Raw genomic sequence first — 22633 nt, forward strand, 5'->3', positions numbered from 1 at the left:
TTGGGGACTTTAGGGACCACGAGTAACCCTGCGTTCTCAGAGCGCAGTGTTCTGGTGGGATAATAAGGCACTATGAGCTCTCTAAGAAATGACGGAGCTTGACCATTTAGAGCTTTATAAGTTAACAGTAGGATTTTAAATTCAATTCTGGATTTTACAGGGAGCCAGTGCAGAGAAGCTAAAACAGGAGAAATATGATCTCGTTTCTTAGTTCCTGTTAGTACACATGCTGCTGCATTCTGAATTTTTAAGGACTTACTAGAGCTACCTGATAACAGAGAGTTACAGTAATCCAGCCTAGAGGTAACAAAAGCGTGGACCAATTTTTCTGCATCTTTTCGGGTCAGGATAGGCCTAATTTTCGCAATATTACGCAGATGAAAAAATGCAGTCCGTGAGGTTTGTTTTAAATGAGAATTAAAAGACAAATCTTGATCAAATATTACTCCGAGGTTTCTTACGGTAGTGCTAGAGGCCAGAGCAATGCCATCAAGAGAAACTATGTCATCAGATAAAGAGTCTCTGAGTTGTTTGGGGCCAAGAACAATAACTTCAGTTTTGTCTGAATTTAACATCAGGAAATTGGTGCTCATCCAAGTTTTTATGTCCTTAAGGCAATTATGGAGTTTAGTTAATTGATTACTTTCTTCTGGCTTCATCGATAAATACAACTGAGTATCATCCGCATAACAATGGAAATTTATAGAGTGATTTCTAATGATGTTACCTAAAGGAAGCATATATAGAGTAAATAGGATTGGTCCGAGCACAGAACCTTGCGGAACTCCAAAACAAACTTTAGTACGTAAGGACGATTCATTATGAACGTGAACAAACTGAAAACGATCAGATAAATAAGATTTAAACCAGCTTAGTGCAGAACCTTTTAGGCCAATTAAGTGATCCAGTCTCTGCAGTAGAATTTGATGGTCAATTGTGTCAAACGCCGCACTAAGATCTAATAAAACAAGTACAGAGACAAGTCCTTTGTCGAAGCAATCAGAAGGTCATTTGTAATTTTAACTAGTGCTGTCTCAGTGCTATGATGCACTCTAAATCCTGACTGAAATTCCTCAAATAGATTATTATCATGGAGAAAATCACACAGCTGCGACTACTTTCTCAAGGATCTTTGACATAAAGGGAAGATTAGATATTGGCCTATAGTTGGCTAACACCTCTGGATCCAGGGTGGGCTTTTTTAGTAGAGGTTTAATTACAGCTACCTTAAAAGACTGTGGTACATAGCCTGTTAATAAGGATATATTGATCATATCTAATATATGAGTGTTAACTAAAGGAAAGACCTCCTTAAGTAGCCTAGTTGGGATGGGGTCTAAGAGACACGTTGATGATTTGGATGAAGAAATCACTACAGTCAATTCTTGAAGAGAAATTTGGGGAGAAGCAATCTAAATATATATTAGGTTTTACAGCTGTGTTTGAGGTTAGATAGGTACTATCTGAGGACAGGAGGTCATGAATTTTGCCTCTAATAGTTAGAATTTTGTCATTAAAAAAGCTCATAAAATCATTACTGCTAAGGGCTAAAGGAATACAAGGCTCAATAGAGCTTTGACTCTCAGTCAGCCTGGCTACAGTGCTGAAAAGAAACCTGGGGTTGTTCTTATTGTCTTCTATTAATGCTGAGTAATAGTTTGCTCTGGCATTGCGGAGGCCCCTCTTATAAGTTTTGAGACTGTCTGTCCAGATTAAACGAGATTCTTCCAGTTTGGTTAATCGCCAATTCCTTTCAAACCTTCGCGATATTTGTTTTAACTTACGGGTTTGAGAGTTATACCAAGGAGCGAATTTTCTTTGCTTTTTTAACTTCTTTTTAAGAGGAGCTACAGAGTCAAGTGTTGTTCGCAGCGAGCCTACGGCGCTATCGACAAAATGATCAAAGTCGGTACGGAAAACCTCTGTTACTGAGGGACTTGGTATTGAATTTAATGACGGAGTAATCTTTTCCTTAAATTTTGCGACAGCACTATCTGATAAACATCTAGTATAGTAACTGTTGCTGAGTGGCGTTTGATCGAGTAAAAAGAAATCAAAAGTAATCAGATAATGATCCAATAGCGAGGGATTCTGTGGAAAGACTTTTAGGTTATCAATTTCAATTCCATACGTCAGAACTAGATCAAGGGTATGGTTAAAACAGTGAGTGGGTTCATGTACACCCTGACTGAAGCCAATGGAGTCTAATAATGAGATAAATGCGGTAGCCAGGGAGTCATTATCAACGTCAACATGAATGTTAAAATCGCCTACAATAATAACTTTATCTGATTTAAGAACTAAACTGGATAAAAACTCTGAGAATTCAGATACAAATTCAGAATACAGGCCAGGAGCACGGTACACTATAACAAATAAAAGTGGCTGCGAGGTTTTCCAGGTCGGATGTAAAAGACTAAGAACGAGGCTTTCAAATGAATTATAATCTAGTTTAGGTTTAGGGCTGATTAACAGACTAGAGTTAAAAATGGCTGCAACTCCCCCTCCTCGGCCGCTGCCTCGGAATGTGGGTATTATTATGACTGGGAGGAGTGGACTCATTTAGACTGACATATTCATCTGGACACAGCCAGGTTTCAGTGAGACTGAGTAAATCAATATGATTATCTGATATTAATTCGTTTACTAACACTGCTTTAGACGATAGAGACCTGATATTTAACAGTCCGCATTTAATTCTCCTGTTTTGTCTTTCTGTCACAGAAGAGGTTTTAATTTTTATGAGGTTGTTATGCACAACTCCTCTTTGTTTAATTTTAGATTTAAATAATTTAGGTGGTCGGGGGACAGACACCGTTTGTATAAAACTATGAAAACTATGGCTGGGTAACTGAACTAGAAGCTCAGAGAGGCGTATAGGACCGCGACTCTGAGTCCTGGTCTCAACCCTGGGTTGTCAGGGATTTAAATTACTAATAAAGTTTGCCAGGTTTCTAGAAATGAGAGCAGCTCCATCCAAAGTGGGATGAATGCCATCTCTCCTCATAAGACCAGGTTTTCCCCAGAAAGTTTACTTGAAACCCACATCGTTTGCTGGACACCACCTGGACAGCCAGCGATTAAATGATGACATGCGGCTAAACATGTCATCAGTGGTCAGATTTGGAGGGTCCAGAGAAAACTACGAGTCCGACATCGTTTTTGCATATTCACACACCGAGGCAATATTAATTTTAGTGACCTCCGATTGGCGTAACGGGTGTCATTGCACGGCGTGAATAACAATCTTACTGAATCTACGTTTAGCTTTAGCCAGCAGTTTTAAATTTGATTCTATGTCGCCCGCTCTGGCCCCAGGGATACATTTGACTATGGTCGCTGGTGTTGCTAACTTCACGTTTCTCAGAATAGAGCTGCCAATAACCAGAGTTTTATCCTCAGCGGGTGTGTCGCTGAGTGGGGAAAAGCGGTTGGAAACATGAACAGGCTGGTGGTGAGCCGTGGGCTTCGGCTTGGAGCTGTGCTTCTGGCGAACCATAACCCAACCTCCTGGCTGAACAGGAGTTACCGGAGGACAGTTAGCAGAGGCTAAGGCTATGCTATGTGGCTCCGCACCGGCTACAGGGGGCTGGCTAACTACCGCAGCTACTGAATGGTTTTCCATGGTGCGGAGCCGCGCTTCTAATTCACTAAGCCTCGCCTCCAACGCAGCAAATAAGCTACACTTATTACAATTACCACTGTCGCTAAAGGAGGCAGAGGCATAACTGAACATTTGGCACACCAAGCAACAGAGAGCAGAGGGAGAAGCCATCGCTAACTGTAAAGCTAATGTAGCTACCAAGGCTGGTAACGTGCAAACAACAGCTAAGAGATTAGCGAGAATATCAAATTAGAAAAAGAAATGTCTTGCAAAAAGGGCTCTTATCTACTCAGAGGGCAAAAGGGCAGGTACTTGAGCACCACCTGGGGTCTTTGTGCACTTGCCTGAAAAGGTCCACATGACAGAGAGGGTGCAGATATTCACTTTATTTGATAGCCAATCATAGAGAGAGGGCAGGGACTGAGGGGAGAGAGAGATGGGGCATGACGGGTATCAAAGATGCTCATGCTCATACATGAATTGGTTCATGTTGAAGTATTCTGATCTGGATACAATAACATCTCACTAGAGATCATCTATGTAGCTTGCACTTGTATACATAATGTCAGTCTCTAACTGCTCTCCTCTGTTCTGCAGTTCTTTGTGATCCTCTTGCTCCTGGTCTTGACAGAGGTGACTCTAATGTTGGTTATACACATCTTCCATGACAAGGTGAGCTCACCATCTACTATTGCAATGTACACAACAAAGAGACACACTCCCATTTGTAACAGTCAAATAAAAAAAAACACAATGAAGATCATAAGATTAGAATGAGAATAAAATGAGCAATAAAATTCCATTTTACAACCTCACTACTGTATGATAAATGATTAAGACAAAGGAAAAAAATTAAAAATGAAAATTAGAAAAATATAAAGGACTTAAAAATGAAGAGAGGAAGAAACAGCTGTTCTCATTCACAGGTTGTTAAATACTGATTCTTTGTCAAAGCCCCTCAGCGTGTAATAACAACGCTGGCCCCCTTTGGCAATTTCTGAAGTTCGGTGTTCTCTTAAATTTTAAGGATTGATTCGATTTTAAAATGGACCTTTATTCCAAGGTTACATTAGCCATTTTAAAGAAACTACAAAATAGAATTTAAAAAACTACAGCAGCAAAAAAAACAGAAAAACCAGCAAAACCACATCAGGACTGTATCAGCGATTAAAAAGTAAAAGTATAAAAAATACAGAGGTAATAATAACTGGCTGTTTATAATGTAGTCGGTTTCAAATGAAGCTGGTACCCTCTACAGTTGTGGTGAGTAAAAGCCCCGCCCCTATTTTTTAATTTTCTTACCTTATGTCCCTCTCCATTATAAAGAAGTAACAGTTGTTTGCTAGCTTGATGCTAATGGCAGTACTCACTGGATTGCTAAAGTGGCTCTGCTGTTTCACCCCATCATTTTCCCTTTTCACCCTGTATAGTCACATCCCTAGAGGAACTTTAAAAAAGGCTGGGGTGTTGTTGCCGTACAGCTGTCCACAGCAGCAGATAGCTCTGTGTTTCCATTGGTAGTGACGGCTGTGACACGAGCAGTCGTGAACGACAAAAAGAGAATGCAACATGCTAGCCATTGGGCCTGTCCCAATACCCACACTTCCCTTAGAAATACCCGCTTGCACTTGGTTGTGCGCGTTCATGTACACAGTGTCAAAATATTTAAACAAATCGACTTACCCGAACAAAATCAATCAGAACTAGAAGACATCGTAGGCGCCTCCTGTTTTCAGCATTTCTTCTCCGTTGATTTATCAGACGGCAAAGAATAAACATAACACATGCCACAACACAAGCGCTGGAGCCAGCATTTTCATTGCGTCGTTACTATGCGTGATGTATGCCTGCACATCGGCCACACCAATTTGCATCAAGTGGTGTCCCATTTCTCAGGGAAAGATCTCTACCCTAATATTTCTCACTTCCCTCATCAAGGGTTATCTCACAAACGAGAGCACTCAATACCAAGTGGAAGATTTAAGGGGTAGAAATGGGACAGGCCCTTTCTGTTGGAACGTCATGAGGTGTCCCAGACGTGACGTCTGTTGTCGTTAACTATGACACACTGCACGAGATGAAACTATGGATTATTGTAAGATAAGCTGGTGCAGCTAATGGATGGATGGATCATTTGAATTATTAACCATGTGTCTTGCTATCTTTCTCTTTTTTTTAGCTGGATTCCAAAGCACAAGGTGAATTAAAGGAAGGTATGAAGATTTATAATTCAGAACCTGGACTGAAAAAATCCTGGGACAATGTCCAGAAAATGGTAAGCGCTCCTAGCAAACAATGTTTGATTTCTTAGGGCCCTGACCACATAGAAAACATTTTAGCAGCTGGACACGGCTTTTTCTGTGTTTTTAATGGGAATTAAGCTTTTTGCTCACTGTTTTTGCTCTGCTACATGCCTCATGTGGCATTCAGTTTAAAAAGAAGGCAGTGCAATGCGCCTCGCATTTTGCAACTTACAAACCACTTTCTGTGTCATCAGGGCCTAGTGTTGCATGACAACCCAATAGCAAGAAATAATGTTTTACAACACTGTGGTTAATTTATAGTCAGGTTTATGCTACATTTACATGGAATCAGGGAGACATAATCCGGAGATTGTGTTAAAAGAAAAGAGCAGACGGTAAAATTAGGTGAGACTGGCAAAGAATAAAGGCAGCAGTGACAGTATTCAATTCAATTCAATTCAATTTTATTTATAAAGCCCAATATCACAAATCACAATTTGCCTCACAGGGCTTTACAGCATACGACATCCCTCTGTCCTTATGACCCTCACAGCAGATAAGGAAAAACTCCCCAAAAAAACCCCTTTAACGGGGGAAGAAAACGGTAGAAACCTCAGGAAGAGCAACTGAGGAGGGATCCCTCTTCCAGGACGGACAGACGTGCAATAGATGTCGTACAGAACAGATCAGCATAATAAATTAACAGTAATCCACATGACACAATGAGACAGAGAAAGAGAGAGAGAGAGAAAGAGAGAGAGAGAGAGAGAGAGAGAGAGAGAGAGAGAGAGAGAGATGCAGGTAATGACAGTAGCTTACAACAACATTATTGAAAGTAATAATATTATAGTTATAGTTCTGGCTACTGCGGTACAATATGTTGAAAGTATGTATTCATATCTGGCAGTATACAAGTGTGACAATAGTCATATGTGTATAATAACAGTAGAAGTATGACTAATGACTAATGATGGCAGCAGCAGCAGGAGGCATCTGGCAGGACCACGGCAGCAGCACAACCACACACGTCACGCTGTCCAGGCACCGCTGTGATATGAGTTAATCTGAGAGACAGTGGAGCACAAAGGCTCCGGAGAAGAAGCCGAGTTAGTGACATCCAGAATGGCCGAGTTAGCAAGATGCAGTAATAGAATACGAGAGAGAGAGAGAGAGAGAGAGAGAGAGAGAGAGAGAGAGAGAGAGAGAGAGAAGGAGAGAAGGTGCCCGGTGTATTATAGGGGGGTCCTCTGGCAGACTAGGCCTAAGTCAGCCTAACTAGGGGCTGGTACAGGGCAAGCCTGCGCCAGCCCTAACTATAAGCTTTATCAAAGAGGAAAGTCTTAAGTCTAGTCTTAAATGTGAAGACGGTGTCTGCCTCCCGGACCGTAACAGGAAGATGATTCCACAGGAGAGGAGCCTGATAGCTGAAGGCTCTGGCTCCTGATCTACTTTGGAGACTTTAGGGACCACGAGTAACCCTGCGTTCTCAGAGCGCAGTGTTCTGGTGGGATAATAAGGCACTATGAGCTCTCTAAGATATGACGGAGCTTGACCATTTAGAGCTTTATAAGTTAACAGTAGGATTTTAAATTCAATTCTGGATTTTACAGGGAGCCAGTGCAGAGAAGCTAAAACAGGAGAAATATGATCTCGTTTCTTAGTTCCTGTTAGTACACGTGCTGCTGCATTCTGAATTAGCTGGAGAGTTTTAAGGACTTACTAGAGCTACCTGATAATAGAGAGTTACAGTAATCCAGCCTTGAGGTAACAAAAGCGTGGACCAATTTTTCTGCATCTTTTCGGGTCAGGATAGGCCTAATTTTTGCAATATTACTCAGATGAAAATATGCAGTCCGTGAGGTTTGTTTTAAATGAGAATTAAAAGACAAATTTTGATCAAATATTACTCCGAGGTTTCTTACGGTAGTGCTAGAGGCCAGAGCAATGCCATCTAGAGAAACTATGTCATCAGATAAAGAGTCTCTGAGTTGTTTGGGGCCAAGAACAATAACTTCAGTTTTGTCTGAATTTAACATCAGGAAATTGGTGCTCATCCAGGTTTTTATGTCTTTAAGGCAGTTATGGAGTTTAGTTAATTGATTACTTTCTTCTGGCTTCATCGATAAATACAACTGAGTATCATCCGTATAACAATGGAAATTTATAGAGTGATTTCTAATGATGTTACCTAAAGGAAGCATATATAGAGTAAATAGGATTGGTCCGAGCACAGAACCTTGCGGAACTCCAAAACAAACTTTGACGTAAGGGACGATTCATTATGAACGTGAACAAACTGAAAACAATCAGATAAATAAGATTTAAACCAGCTCAGTGCAGAACCTTTTAGGCCAATTAAGTGATCCAGTCTCTGCAGTAGAATTTGATGGTCAATTGTGTCAAACGCTGCACTAAGATCTAATAAAACAAGTACAGAGACAAGTCCTTTGTCTGAAGCAATCAGAAGGTCATTTGTAATTTTAACTAGTGCTGTCTCAGTGCTATGATGCACTCTAAATCCTGACTGAAATTCCTCAAATAGATTATTATCATGGAGAAAATCACACAGCTGGTCTGCGACTACTTTCTCAAGGATCTTTGACATAAAGGAAAGATTAGATATTGGTCTATAGTTGGCTAACACCTCTGGATCCAGGGTGGGCTTTTTTAGTAGAGGTTTAATTACAGCTACCTTAAAAGACTGTGGTACATAGCCTGTTAATAAGGATATATTGATCATATCTAATATATGAGTGTTAACTAAAGGAAAGACCTCCTTAAGTAGCCTAGTTGGGATGGGGTCTAAGAGACACGTTGATGATTTGGATGAAGAAATCACTACAGTCAATTCTTGAAGAGAAATTGGGGAGAAGCAATCTAAATATATATTAGGTTTTACAGCTGTGTTTGAGGTTAGATAGGTACTATCTGAGGACAGGAGGTCATGAATTTTGCCTCTAATAGTTAGAATTTTGTCATTAAAAAAGCTCATAAAATCATTACTGCTAAGGGCTAAAGGAATACAAGGCTCAATAGAGCTCTGACTCTCAGTCAGCCTGGCTACAGTGCTGAAAAGAAACCTGGGGTTGTTCTTATTGTCTTCTATTAATGCTGAGTAATAGTTTGCTCTGGCATTGCGGAGGCCCCTCTTATAAGTTTTGAGACTCTCTGTCCAGATTAAACGAGATTCTTCCAGTTTGGTTAATCGCCAATTCCTTTCAAATTTTCGTGATGTTTGTTTTAACTTACGGGTTTGAGAGTTATACCAAGGAGCGAACTTTCTTTGCTTTTTTAACTTCTTTTTAAGAGGAGCTACAGAGTCAAGAGCCTACAGCGCTATCGACAAAATGATCAAAGTCGGTACAGGAAACCTCTGTTACTGAGGGACTTGGTATTGAATTTAATGACAGAGTAATCTTTTCCTTAAATTTTGCGACAGCACTATCTGATAAACATCTAGTATAGTAACTGTTGCTGAGTGGCGTGTAATCGAGTAAAAAGAAATCAAAAGTAATCAGATAATGATCCAATAGCGAGGGATTCTGTGGAAAGACTTTTAGATTATCAATTTCAATTCCATACGTCAGAACTAGATCGAGGGTATGGTTAAAACAGTGAGTGGGTTCATGTACACCCTGACTGAAGCCAATGGAGTCTAATAATGAGATAAACGCGGTAGCCAGGGAGTCATTATCAACGTCGACATGAATGTTAAAATCGCCTACAATAATAACTTTGAGATGGCATTGCCCTTTAGAGTTAAAATATTTTAACTTTTTAATGTCCTCTGCCATGGATTTTACAACCAGATTTTATGTAGCTTCCTCACACCTGGGACATTACCAGACAAAATACATAGAATAACCAATATGAAATAATTTACTTTGATATATTTTATTCCATTCTTTGTAAACAATATGGTTGGCTGACCAAACGTCCTCTTTTGCCCGGACATGTCCACTTTTCATGTCCCGTCCAAGGTGTCCGGGGGTTTTTTATAAACTGATGATACTGTCCGGTTTTCCGTGTGTTTGTGTGTGTGTGTGTTAGAGTGCAGCACGGGCCGCATATTTCTGTCCGAACCCGAACCGAGCCCGACATTATTTAATGACCAAAGCACTGACTTTGTGTCACACAGTTGCTACGGCTACAGGGTATTTAACAGGCTGGGCATGCGCTGTGGGTGCTCAGCAAAGAGGGAGACCTCCCAGCAAAGAGGGAGACCTCCGTGTTTGAGAGGGGAGCGGGAGGCGGAGGTCCGACGCTTCCAGCGAGAGGAGAGGGAGAAATGAAACAAAATAAGATAAAATAGGAAAAATATGTCTCCCTCTTTTATTTTATTTTCAGCGTTTAATCAAGGTGGAGGCGGGCGGCTGGAGGTCCGAGACTTCCAGCGAGGAGAGAGGTAGAAACAAACAGCCAATGTGTGTCTGTGTGTGCTATGTTCAGGTGTTGTCACGTAAATAACAGAGCCCAAGCAATAAACAGGACAGACAATAGGATTTTATGTATTTTTACACTACATTTTCACTGAAAGCTGACCGAATCCAACCCAAGCCCGAATACAATTTATAGCTACATTTTTGACGAAACCCGGCCCAACCTGTCGGGTACCGTCGGGCTCGGATCGCCACACTCTAGTGTGTGTATGTGTCCCTGTTGGGTCCTATCTGAATTTCTGTCTTTGAGAGATATTATTTTGTAATATAGGTGAATTTTCTATCCATACATATAAATTTTAAATATATTAAAATGATAAGGCATCTTTGAGTAAACTGCGAGTATCATTTAAGTAGGCTATGTCGTGGCTGGCTGAGTGTCCTCTTTTTTGGAAATCAAAATATGGTCACCCTACAATATGGCATCACCATCACAAAGTATCGTCATGTATGTTTTGTTTTACCACAATTCCTTTGGACTGTTTGTTTGTTTCCCTGTGCCGTTCAGAAGCCGTTTTCTGTCTACCTTCTACCATCTGCCTGATTCCATGTCAACATCATTAGGCACAAAAACCACCTGGCTATGGTCAGATCATGTTTTGGCTTAAAATGCCTGACTTTGGGTGCACCCCGCTAGCTAGTCTGACTCCTTCGCAGAGGCCGGGCTTCGAGTTCACAGCCCTTTGCTGCATGTCGACCCCTCTCTCCCCCCTTTCATATTTATCTTTCCTATTTAATAAAGGCAAAAGCCAAGAAAAATCTTAAATAAAACCAAAATGCCTAATTTTGAGGGCACATCCCTGCAAAAAAAAAAAAAGAAGCTTTTCTTGGCCCTATCCCTGGTGGAAATACAGCAATGGGTCACCAAAAAACACCCACATCTGGCACTTAAAAAGTCACTGGAAACACACACACACAAGGCGCTTAAACACAGCCAATTTTGTTTTGGTCTGCAGCTTGGCAGGCGTCCTGCTGAGGATGACAAAGTCAGCTCATATACGGCATCACTTTAGAAATCTCCAATGCTAACATTTTCTTGTGGCTATTAGGTATGCATGAACATAGGACAGAACATATGCAATATAGGACACGATGTCATTCCTCGATTACTCCATAAGTTATTCATATTACTTTAGTCCATAAGGGTCCTCAGATGAGAGGAATCAAAGGGGTTTTTCATAAAAATTAATCCAAGTTATGAATATTGTTTTAACAGTATAGTTAAAGTGGTGTTGTGACAGTATGCCAGGCACCATCATCCTTGGGTACCGTGAAACAAGTGTCATAACATAACACATAATTGATGTGATATTCAAAGCCTATTTTTTATCCAAATGATATTCATACCAGTTCAAATAAACAATTTTGACCATATTTGCAAACAGGTTTATGTAAGACAAATAAAAGGCATGTCCCATATAGACGCCTGTCCCAAACCTGTGCGTGTTGAGTTCAGCAAATAATTGCCAGGGCTACTGATTGAAGTTTTACAGTAAGCGGTACACACACCAAATTATAATGAGGTGCTGATCCCTGGCAGTAGACTTAATTATAGAAAACAAATGTGCAGAGTATGTGACACTTGTTTTCTATAAACTGAAGATGGAAGTTGTCACACTCACTCTACTCCTAAGGATGATACCTTCAAGGTAACTTTTATCAAAAGTAACTTTTTTCATATTTGCTGAAACTGTCACTATATTATCACAGAACTAATTGGCAGAGATAATCTGTGGAAAAATCATACTCCTCTGCTTACTTTGTTGCCTTGTAGCACTTCTAATGGCCTTATGGCCCAAGAATGAAAACAACCAATCAGCGCTGAGGAGTTTCTCTTTCTCATGTTACAGCTAAACAGTACACTAAAATATGTTTCTGAAAACAACCGAGGTGAGATGTAAACAATGCAGTAACAGAATCTTGATGCATTTTTGATCAGCACTGCCACCTTCACAGGCACTGCTCCTAGCCACTGGTACAGATATGTGGATGACACCTGGGTCAAACTCAAAACTAAGGAAGTGGAAACCTTCACAGAACACATTAACCCTATGGGCCCGAACAACGCAAAGTGTGACCAAATTCACACCTGTTCTTCTCTATGGATTTTCTCAGCAACCGTGCGTCATAGCGAGAAGCTTTTTGCTTTGCTTTTTTTGCTTTGCTTTTTGTTCCAATGATTGAAGCATTCATAAGAAGACCAGCGCACTTCACCTTTGCGCAACCAGACAACTGTAGCCTAATTATGCATGCGTGACCAAGGATCAGTGTAACATTTTTGACATTTCTGTTTGTATCTTGAAGCTGTTTTATGCCAGGGCGTACAAAATGTGGTACAAACTAGAAAGCATGTCATATTTAGATGTGAAAAGTTCATCGACAAAGTGGCGATATTTGACTATTGGGACTAGAAGGCACTGAAACTAAGCATGTGCAGCGTGAATCAAGTGATTTGTAGCTGGTTGGAGAAATTTAAAGTGTTACAATCAACCCATGTTACAACCATACCCAGTCGCCCCTATTTGCACGATGTATGTGTCAGAAAACTCACTTTTTGGATACATTTTAACATCCACTGGCTTTAGATAGCTTTTATCACAACTCTGACTATTTGTAGAATAGCTACTGGATTGTTTGACCTCCCAATGATAGTTACAGTATTGGAACTGTGAAAAAGTGATGTCAATATGTCTGTGAGCTCGGTTTTTAACACTGACCAGTCCACGATGTATATATGCAGTATCATTCTAATCTTTTTGTCTCCTTTCCCAGTTCAAATGCTGTGGAGTAACAAACAAAACAGACTGGTATGATGTGCTGAATGGAACACTGCCCTCATCCTGTTGCTCTGTGGGGACAGACCAGTGTGTTGAAGGATGGAGTGAGGTTGGTTTGCTGCTCAGCCAGAAGCTGGGCTTTTGGGCTTTTGGGCTTTTGTTGCACAAAGAATCCAGGGGCGTGAAATTTCATCCAACATGTTTTTATTTTGCCTGATTCTCTCAGATGAAATCTCTATGTGTTCCAGATGCACAAGAGACTCTGAATGCTTTGATGAGTTCAAGCAATTAAGTGAATAAAATTAAGCCACAGACACTTGTAGCAGCAACTGAAACACATGCATTTATGGCTAAGTTGCTCCTCTGATTCCATTGAGGAGTATCTTTCAGTTACCAGTGGGTCTTCTTCAGAGCAAGGGTGATGTAATTATTCAAATACAGACCTCATGGCTGCTGATCTGGGATAGGAGGCTGTGTCTGCCCTGGACTCAGAGGACCTCAGGTATGCTGTCACACCAGCAACAGCAGGACAGTTTAACTCCTTATAGACACATCTGGAAGTTGCCTCAATTCTCAGTCAAGCTCCTATTTGTATCAATATGTGAACACGCTTGGATCACAACATGAGCTTGTTTTCACTCAGTCAGTATGGAGCTGTTTTTTCTGTATTAACTCTTCAACCAGCAGCTACATGTTGGAGGTTCAGTAAAACACAGAATAAGCAGAAGGGCCATAAGACGGACACAACATGGATCTCATTGCACAGGTTTCTGAAAAGTCACAGATGAGCATGTGTGTGCATTGACCACTAACACAGTGAAACCTGGCTGGTACACAGCAACACACCTAAGGCTGATTTGTGCATTGGCTTGACACAGAGCCTACACTGTGGCCTACGCAAGTGGCCTATACTGTTGTGAGCATTTATACTTATGTGGTGGTGTGTCTGTTGCACTGTAGTTACACGTCCAAACATTGGCGGTGGGATTTCTATGGAGGGATTAATTCAAACACACCTGAAACACATAAAACACACATAAAACATGGCTTAATAGTTCTACTGGGGCAGAGGCTTGTCCAGGCAAAAGCAAAGTAATCTAGTGTATGCAGTTCAATGCAGCCAGGAGAGCATGGATTTGTATATTGGGGAAACAAAAAACACTCACAAGTGCATGGCACAGCACAGGACAGGACAGCCAGCTCCTCAGGTCAAGACTCAGCTGTCCATTTACTTCTAAAGGAGATGAGACATTTCTTTTGAGGACAGCAATGTACACATCTTGGCCAGAGAAGACTGATGATTTCAAAGAGGAGTGAAAGAAGCCATCTACATCAAACTGGAATGACCATCTTCAAACAGAGGAGGTGGCCTACGACACCACTTATCACCCACCTACAATGGAGTCCCGAGTTTCCTCCCCAGACAGTTTAACACCCATCCACACCTGGGCTCATCTAACCAATCCACATGATGGCTGGGTGGGTGAATGACTCACATATGACCTTAACAATTCTGAAACTCAGAGCTCACATGTGACCTCAACAGCCTGTACCTGTCATACATCTGACCGCTCTTCAAATACTCAGCATCAGACAACCAACTCAAATGCCTGCAAACAATCCAAAACAAAGCACTGAAACTGGCACACAGATTGTTCTCTCATCAGCAACAATAACATACACACCATGACAGGCAGCAAGACTGTAAGACAAAGACACCAAACAATAGCACAGAGACATTTGAAGACTGCATCCAACAATCCTGCCCTCCCGAAAACCAAACAGCAAACAGATCCAACAGCTGTCACCCCCTTGTCATTAATTTTACAGCTGGCCAAAGCTCCCCAACCTCCCAATCCACCATAACCAAGTATTCAACCCTACACACATAGAACGCTATTCCACCACTGCTGCCTAATGTCACCTACTGTACATGCACACATATACATCAATGAAACCAACACACACCGCACATAAAAGCCTTCTCTCTCTCTCTCTCTCTCTCTCTCTCTCTCTCTCTCTCTCAATTCAATTCAATTCAATAATCTTTATTGGCATGACTGTAGATTAACAATATTGCCAAAGACATTAAAAATTTACAAATAAAGTACAATAATAAAAGTAAGTCAGAAAACTATAAAAAAAAGATTAAATATATGTTATATAATACAAAATACACCAATCTACAATACAATACACCAATATATAATATAGGGGAAAAAATGAATAAAGAAAAATGTAGATGGTGAGTTACAAGGACTGTACATATAGACAGGTGTGTCAGCTCTCTCTCTCTCTCTCTCTCTCTCTCTCTCTCTCTCCCTAGCTCTCTTTCTCTCTTCCTTTATTTCACTCTCTTTACTTCTGTCTTCCTCGTTTCGTGTCATGGTCCACGTGTCCAACCTTTAGAGTCATTTTGCCCTTTCCGCCTCTGCCATCAACCAAGACCACCAACGATGGATAGAAAAGGGCAGAAGCCCTGAGCTCACTAGGCTCATGATCCTCTAATTGCTAGTCAGTTAGAACTGAAGAAGCCTCTTGGATAAGAGGTGAAACGTCTTTAAGAAACTCAAACAAGTCCCGATGCCTTTGACAAAGCAATTGGAGTTAAAAAATCTAGACTACACTACACCATGCAGAAAAATGACAGTTCAGTTTCAGTTCGATTTCGTATAGACCAATATCACAAATCACAATTTACCTCAGGGATCTTTATAATCGGTGCAGCATGTGACACCCTCTGTCCTTACATCCTCACAGCAGAAAGAAAAAAACTCCCTAATAAAATGGTAGAAACCTCAGGACAATCAGCTGAGGAGGGGTCCCTTTTCCAGGACGGACAGACTTCAATCAATCAATCAACCAACCAATCAATTTCATTTATAAAGCCCAATATCACAAATCACAATTTGCCTCACAGGGCTTTACAGCATATGACATCCAGACTTGCAATAGATGTCATGTGTACAGAACAGAGCAACATAATGAAATGACAGTACAGACAATCCATATGGCATACATGATACAGAGAGAGAGAGAGAGAGAGAGAGAGAGAGAGAGAGAGAGAAAGAGAAAGAGATGGGACTGTAAACCATGGGATGTGTAGTAAATGTGCTTAAAAATACAGAAACGTGGCCATTTCAGTCTACAATGTGTCTGGAAAGGGAAGATTTTGGAAATGAAATTGAAAAATCTTAGTACTGTACACACATAGCTCTGTGGAAAATGAGTAGAATAAAGCATTCATCACATTCTTCATGTGTGAAAGAATCTGATACCCATCTGGAATAAATTCAGATACAGTCTGAGAGAGTCAGGCAGTTTAAAAGATCTTGTGTGCAGCATTTAGGTCAGATTTCTTAGGAACTATTTAGGCCAACTGGCAGCAATGTGTGTGTGTTTTTAAACTATTTTCATTACTTTATATTCATACATTGTCACCACAGCTTTAAGGATGAATCAAATTTATTATGGAATGGCTCTTTTTTCATAGTTTCAGGGAATCATTTTACTGTTAAATGTTCTTTGTTTTCTCCTCCAAATGAGTTGGGCTGACCTGAGGGTTATTGTTGCTGTTTTGCCAGATCTCAGCTGTTAACTCTGTCCGTATTTCTGATAGAAATTATGCCCAGAACATAAATGACGAAAGTTGTAATACCAAACTGTAATTATGTTTTAAAGAGCTTCTGTTTTGGTGTTTTTATTTGTCTGTTAACTCATCATTCAGATATCTATGCTCGGCAGTTAAAGGTTCAGTGTGTAAGATTTAGAGGGCTTTAGTGGCATCTAACAGTAAATTGCAAATTGCAACCAGCTGAAACTTCTCCCGGTCAAAATTCCTTAAGCGTTTATTGTTCAGGAGGTTCTTACTTTAAGTTGAATTATCTCCTCCTCTCCAAAACAAACAGACCAGGTAATTTGAACCTACATAAAAAAAATCTGAATAAAGAAGTTTCAGATCGAAAAACAAACAATATATATATATATATATATATTAAAAAAATAAAAATCAGTGTTTTTCCACATTCTCCTCGCAGAGGGGCTGCAAACTACGGTGGTCGACACAAAAACACAAATGTCCCTACATAGAGCCAGTGTTTGGTTTGTCTGTTCTAGGCTACTGTTGAAACATGGTGGTGCAACATGATGATCTCCATAAACAAGGATTCACTACCTATTTAGATATAAACGGCTTATTCTAAGGTAACAAAAACACATCTTTCTATATAATGACAAAAACTCTGCCTGTGTCTCTGTTCCACGTTTTTCTCCTGACTGACTTGGTCAATCCATGTGAAATTTGGCACAGTGGTAGAGGTTCATGGGAGGATGTGAATGAAGCAATATTACATCAACTGGCCAACCGATGAATGAAGCAATATTACATCAACTGGGCAACCGATTGAAATTGCAAACTTTGAATGGGCATATCTCATGCCCCGTATGTCGTACAGACATGAAATTTTTACTAAACTTGGTAGATATGTAGGACAGGACACCCCAAGGTGACTGGAGAAATGTAACTCTAATTAGTAACTGGGTGGCGCTATAACAACAGAAAAATGCTTAAAAATGGCTAGAATGCAACCAATTGCTGTGGCTCCCCCTGTGGCTGAATACTGGGTTTTTTTTATTATTATTGTTTTTGGTATGACTAAGTCATGTTATGGTATGCTGTACATAATCACGGAAACTGTCAGTGTGTCATTCTGTCAGTCATGGTATGGTATGCTGTACATAATCATGGAAACTGTCAAGCGTGTCATTCTGTCAGTCATTCATTCTGTCTGTCCCATGTTTTTTCTACTCACTGACGTGGTCAATCTATGTGAAACTGCACATAGGCATTGAGGATTGGCATAGGTAGAAGGTGACAAAGCTACTTTTTCCAAAAATTACACTATTAGTATATTCTTTTACAAAGTCGCTTTTAATTGAATTGTATGCATTCACCCCACAAGTTACTGCACACGTGTACTGATATATGCATCCACCTCAAATGGACATCCGCTGTAGCCGAGCAATCGTACTATCAAATTCACAAAAACTGTCTGAATACATTGCTCTTCTTAATAACAATAATAATAATAATAACTTTATTTGTATAGCACATTTCAATATAAATAACAAAGTGCTTTACAGCATAAAATATCAGCACACAGTCAATATCAACACAAAATACATACAAATTAAACATTACATCAACTTCAACATTACATCATAAAAGCCTTCTTGTAAAAGTGTGTCTTGAGGAGCGAGGTAAAACGAGGAACAGACTCTGAAAACCTGATTTCCTCTGGCAAATCGTTCCACTTCCAGTTCCGAGTCCAGGGGCCCTGATTGCAAAGGCCCTGTTGCCTTTTGTTTTCAGCCTAGACCTTGGAACAGCTAGCAGGGCCTTACCAGCAGATCTCAGACTGTGAGCTGGTTTGTGTGAGGATAAAAGGTCTGAAATATAGGCAGGGGCTAGCCCAAGTCTGGCCTTAAAAACAAATAAAAGAATTTTAAAATCAATCCTAAAATGAACAGGCGGCCATTGCAGGGATGTTAATACAGGGGTGATGTGGTCACATTTTTTAGACCTAGTTAAAAGCCGAGCTGCAGCATTTTGTACTAACTGTAGATGGTGAAATGATTTCTGGCTGAGACAGGTATATAAACTATTAAAATAGTCGAGGCATGGAGAAATAAAAGCATGGATGAGTTTCTCCAAATCTGTGGCTGAGATAAAAGACCTGACTTTGGCTATGTTTCTCAAATGATAAAAACATGTCTGGACCACTTTATTTTACATGAAGTTCAAAGCTCAAGTCCTGGTCAAAAATGACGCCAAGGTTTCTGGCTGAGGGTTTTACAAGAAGTGTTAAATCACCAAGGCTTTCCAAAATTAGTTTTCTTTTTGTGGATGGACCTATAACAGTGACATTGGATTTTGACTGATTGAGTTGGAGAAAATTGTCTGACAAGTAAATGGAAAAGAGAATAGGGCCCAGGATCAACCCCTGTTGGACACCATAGAGACGTTAGTGGGGGAAGAAACAGAGCCAGCTATAGATACGGAAGAGTATCTGTTAAAAAGGTAAGACCTGAACCAATTCAGGGCCACGTCAGTGATTCCTGCCCACTTCTCTAACCTTTCAATTAAAATATCAGGCCCTAACGTGTCGAATGCGGCGCTAAGGTCCAAGAGAACTAAAATGGAACACTCACCGGCATCTTCAGCCAACAGGAGATCATTGCAAACTTTAAGGAGATCTGATTCTGTGCTATGAAGAATTTTTCGAGTAAGTTATTGATTGATAGATGAGTTATTAATTGTTTGAATACAGTTTTTTCTAGGAACTTTAATAAAAAAGGGAGCTTTGAGACAGGTCTGTAGTTGTTCAGAATGGATGGGTCTAGATTGGGTTTTTTGAGAAGAGGTTCAATTAGAGTGGATTTAAAAAAAGCAGGAAACAAACCTGAGGTCAGAGAGTGATTGACAATAGATAAAATGAAGGGACCAACAGTGGGCATAATCTCCTTCAGTAGTCTGGTAGGGACCACATCCAAAGTGCAAGAGGAGGATTTCATGCGCATCACCGTTGTGTTGAGATCAGTTAGTGACACTGAACTAAACGAGCAGAGGACTGACATAGAGTAGGATTGGTGAGTTGGCGGTTCTGGGACAAGTGAATTGTGGGGTCTAGAGATGCGCGGGTCGGGTTTTTTTCCAACCCGCGGGTCCCGCATTTATGAAATAATTTGACCCGCTCCATCCTGCCTGCACAACTGCATCTACTTTCACAACCCACCCCACCCCGCCCCCGCCACTATTAACGTACCGTCTTGTGGCTTTCATGCTTGTATAGCTTATCACAGGAATTGCACAGCCAATGCTGCTGTCGTCTAACACTAACTACCTCACAGAAATTGTCCCAAACATGAGATTTAGCAGCTTGGCCTTCTTTTCTTTTAACTCCGTACTCTCCCAACCGTAATCTGTCCCTCACTTCTTCCATCTTCACCGCTTCATTGATTCTGATTTGTTGTGGCTGCTGCTTGGCGCTTTTGTGATGTCAGGTCGCAGGTTACGTTACGGAGAGAGGGAGAGAGGTGGTTCAAAAGCATGTGAAAATTTAGCTGCTGCTGTTGAGTTATTGATGCGAGAGCGGATGGGGGCAGGTGAGACTTTAGGTGAAGGAGAGGAGTACAAGTTTAAAACAATACTAAAATGATCGGATATACAGGTGTTAATAAGTTCCACATTATCAATCTTCAGACCATATGAAATAACAAGATCTAAGATATGGCCCTTCTCATGGGTGGGCCCTGTGGAATGTAAAACAAAATTAAACGATTCTAAAACATTAAGAAATTCCCCCGCAGGAGCATCACCAGGACAACAAGCATGAATGTTGAAGTCACCGATTATACAGACCCGGTCATAATTAGGTAAAAGCAGAGAGAGCAGGTCAGAGAATTCAGAGACAAAAGTGCCATTGGGCTTCGGAGGGCGGTAAATTAAAAGGAATAAAATCGGCTGGTGCTTATTAACACAAAATGTTACGTTCTCGAAGGAGGAGAATTCCCCACAGGGAACAGGCTTATAAAAGAAATTGTCTTTGTAGATGACAGCGACCCCTCTGCTGCAGCCAGATAGCTGGGGCTTCTGCATATATAAGAATGCTGGAGGTGTAGCTTCATTCAGGGTGTTGTATTCATCTGGTTTTGACCATGTTTCGGTCATACAAAAATATCAGTGTCATTGGAGGTAATAAAATCACTGCAAATAAAAGATTTATTATTTAAGGACCTTACATTTAAAAGGCTAATCTTTACAGGTATGCTTGATGGAACAGAAGGGCCTGATTGTGTCTGAATGGAAATCAAGTTATTCGGGTTTCGACCAGCAGAGGGCAGGGTGTGTTTTTTTTGGTCTGTTGTTGGTAATTCTGACAGTAGGGACAAGACCAGTTTGGACAGGCTGGGAGAGGTCGTTGTCTATTGAGGTTAGTGACAGCTGGAGCCTGTAGGGGGAGTAGCTACGGGAGGCAATGTCCACGGAGGGCTCCGTAGAAGAAGAGGAAGGCACTGAGGAGGGGGTGTGGCATGTAAACAGTCACGCATGTGTGTGTGTGGTATGGTGTGTACAGTGTGCTGTATATTGGCAAAAAAATTTATTGGGTTCAGTTGAGTATTTAATCTGTAATTTCCTATGACCTGTATCCCAAACACACACCATGTGAAACTGTGCGTGGGCAACTGTGCACTCAATGGGTATGGACTAGTTGTTTCTTATTTCCAGGTGTTTATACACTAAAGGAAACATACTTTTATATGACATTCAATTTCTGCCACTGTACCGTTCAGAGTCCCACAGTCAGACTTTATAGAGGGAATCGCCTTGGCACGGCCGCATATTTCTGTCCGAACCCGAACCGAGCCCGACATTATTTAATGACCAAAGCACTGAGTTTGTGTCACACAGTTGTTACGGTTACAGGCTATTTAACAGGCCGGGCGTGCTCAGCTGAGAGGGAGACCTCCGTGTCTGAGACGGGAGCGGGAGGCGGGAGGTCCGATGCTTCCAGCGAGAGGAGAGGGAGAAATAAAACAAAATAAGATAAAATAGGAAAAACATGTCTCCCTCTTTTATTTTATTTTCAGCGTTTAACCAAGGTGGAGGCGGGCGGCTGGAGGTCCGAGACTTCCAGAAAGGATAGGATGTTCAGGTGTTGTCACCTAAATAACAGAGCCCAAGCAATAAACAGGACAGACAATAGGATTTTAAGTATTTTTACACTACATTTTCACTGAAAGCTGACCGAATCCGACCCAAGCCCGAATACAATTTATAACTACATTTTTGACGAAACCCGGCCCGACCTGTCGGGTACCGTCGGGCTCGGATCGCCACACTGGAGTGTGTGTATGTGTCCCTATTGCATGGACCGCGGAACGCATCTGAACAAGGGGGGGCCATAATTTCAAGTCACGCGGAGGGGGTGGGGGGTGGGGGGGCATATGCATTGAAACAGACAATATTACTGATGTATTAAATAAAGTAGCGGAGCACTTTTTTTTCTTCCGACGCCACACAGTCACATCTACAGTACACGCATGAACACGAACACATGCTTGCTCAGATTAACCCCTCTGATCCCACTCTAACATTCACACATAACAGGCCAAGCCTATTTATACATAATGCACAGATGAGGCCACAGTGGAAGCTGGAGTAATTTGATCATTTTGTTTTTTCTGTTTACTTGACGTATTGATAAACAATGCACTTGATAGGCACACTAATATCAAATCAATATGCAGCAGTCAGTGGGAGTTTTTTTTATCGGCAGCAGTTGGTGAGAGTGAGAGGTGTGTGGTGACTTGACTCGTAAAAACACAGATAGGCTACAACTTAGGCTTTTATTCATGTAAAATAGTTTGTCAGAGTAGAGCCCTGCGCGGGACTGTGTTCTTCATCACACTCCTGCCCGCTCCGCTGAATTTCTGACCATTACCGCCCGCAATCGCAACGTGTGTGTTACACTCCCGCCCACTACCGCAATGTGTAGGCTATGTCCGCTC

General features: G+C 41.0%; 2 protein-coding genes across 2 annotated transcripts in view; one reads left to right on the top strand and one right to left on the bottom strand.

Annotated features, from left to right (window-relative positions):
- tspan4b (tetraspanin 4b) overlaps positions 1-22633 on the top strand; it is a 51109-nt gene that overhangs the window by 20147 nt on the left and 8329 nt on the right. Inside the window, exons 4-6 of the mRNA XM_049560337.1 lie at positions 4202-4276; positions 5784-5879; positions 13059-13172. Of these exons, the coding sequence (XP_049416294.1) occupies positions 4202-4276; positions 5784-5879; positions 13059-13172 (285 nt within the window). The remainder of the gene's footprint in view (positions 1-4201; positions 4277-5783; positions 5880-13058; positions 13173-22633) is intronic.
- Positions 1146-10621, bottom strand: LOC125878856 (uncharacterized). Its single transcript, XM_049560314.1, has 2 exons — positions 9219-10621; positions 1146-1920 (listed from the first exon to the last, which is right to left on the bottom strand). Exons 1-2 carry the CDS (start codon positions 9639-9641, stop codon positions 1321-1323), a joined length of 1023 nt encoding a protein of 340 aa, XP_049416271.1. The 5' UTR covers positions 9642-10621; the 3' UTR covers positions 1146-1320.

The sequence above is a fragment of the Epinephelus fuscoguttatus genome, linkage group LG19 (genome assembly GCF_011397635.1).
Source record: "Epinephelus fuscoguttatus linkage group LG19, E.fuscoguttatus.final_Chr_v1".
NCBI lineage: Eukaryota > Metazoa > Chordata > Actinopteri > Perciformes > Serranidae > Epinephelus > Epinephelus fuscoguttatus.

Coding starts and splice junctions, on each gene's coding strand:
- LOC125878856 (XM_049560314.1), bottom strand. CDS start 9,641: ATGGCAGAGGACATTAAAAAGTTAAAATATTTTAACTCTAAAGGGCAA. Junction 1,921..9,218: donor CAAGTCCCTCAGTAACAGAG/GTTTCCTGTACC, acceptor TCAGTAACAGAG/GTTTTCCGTACCGACTTTGA.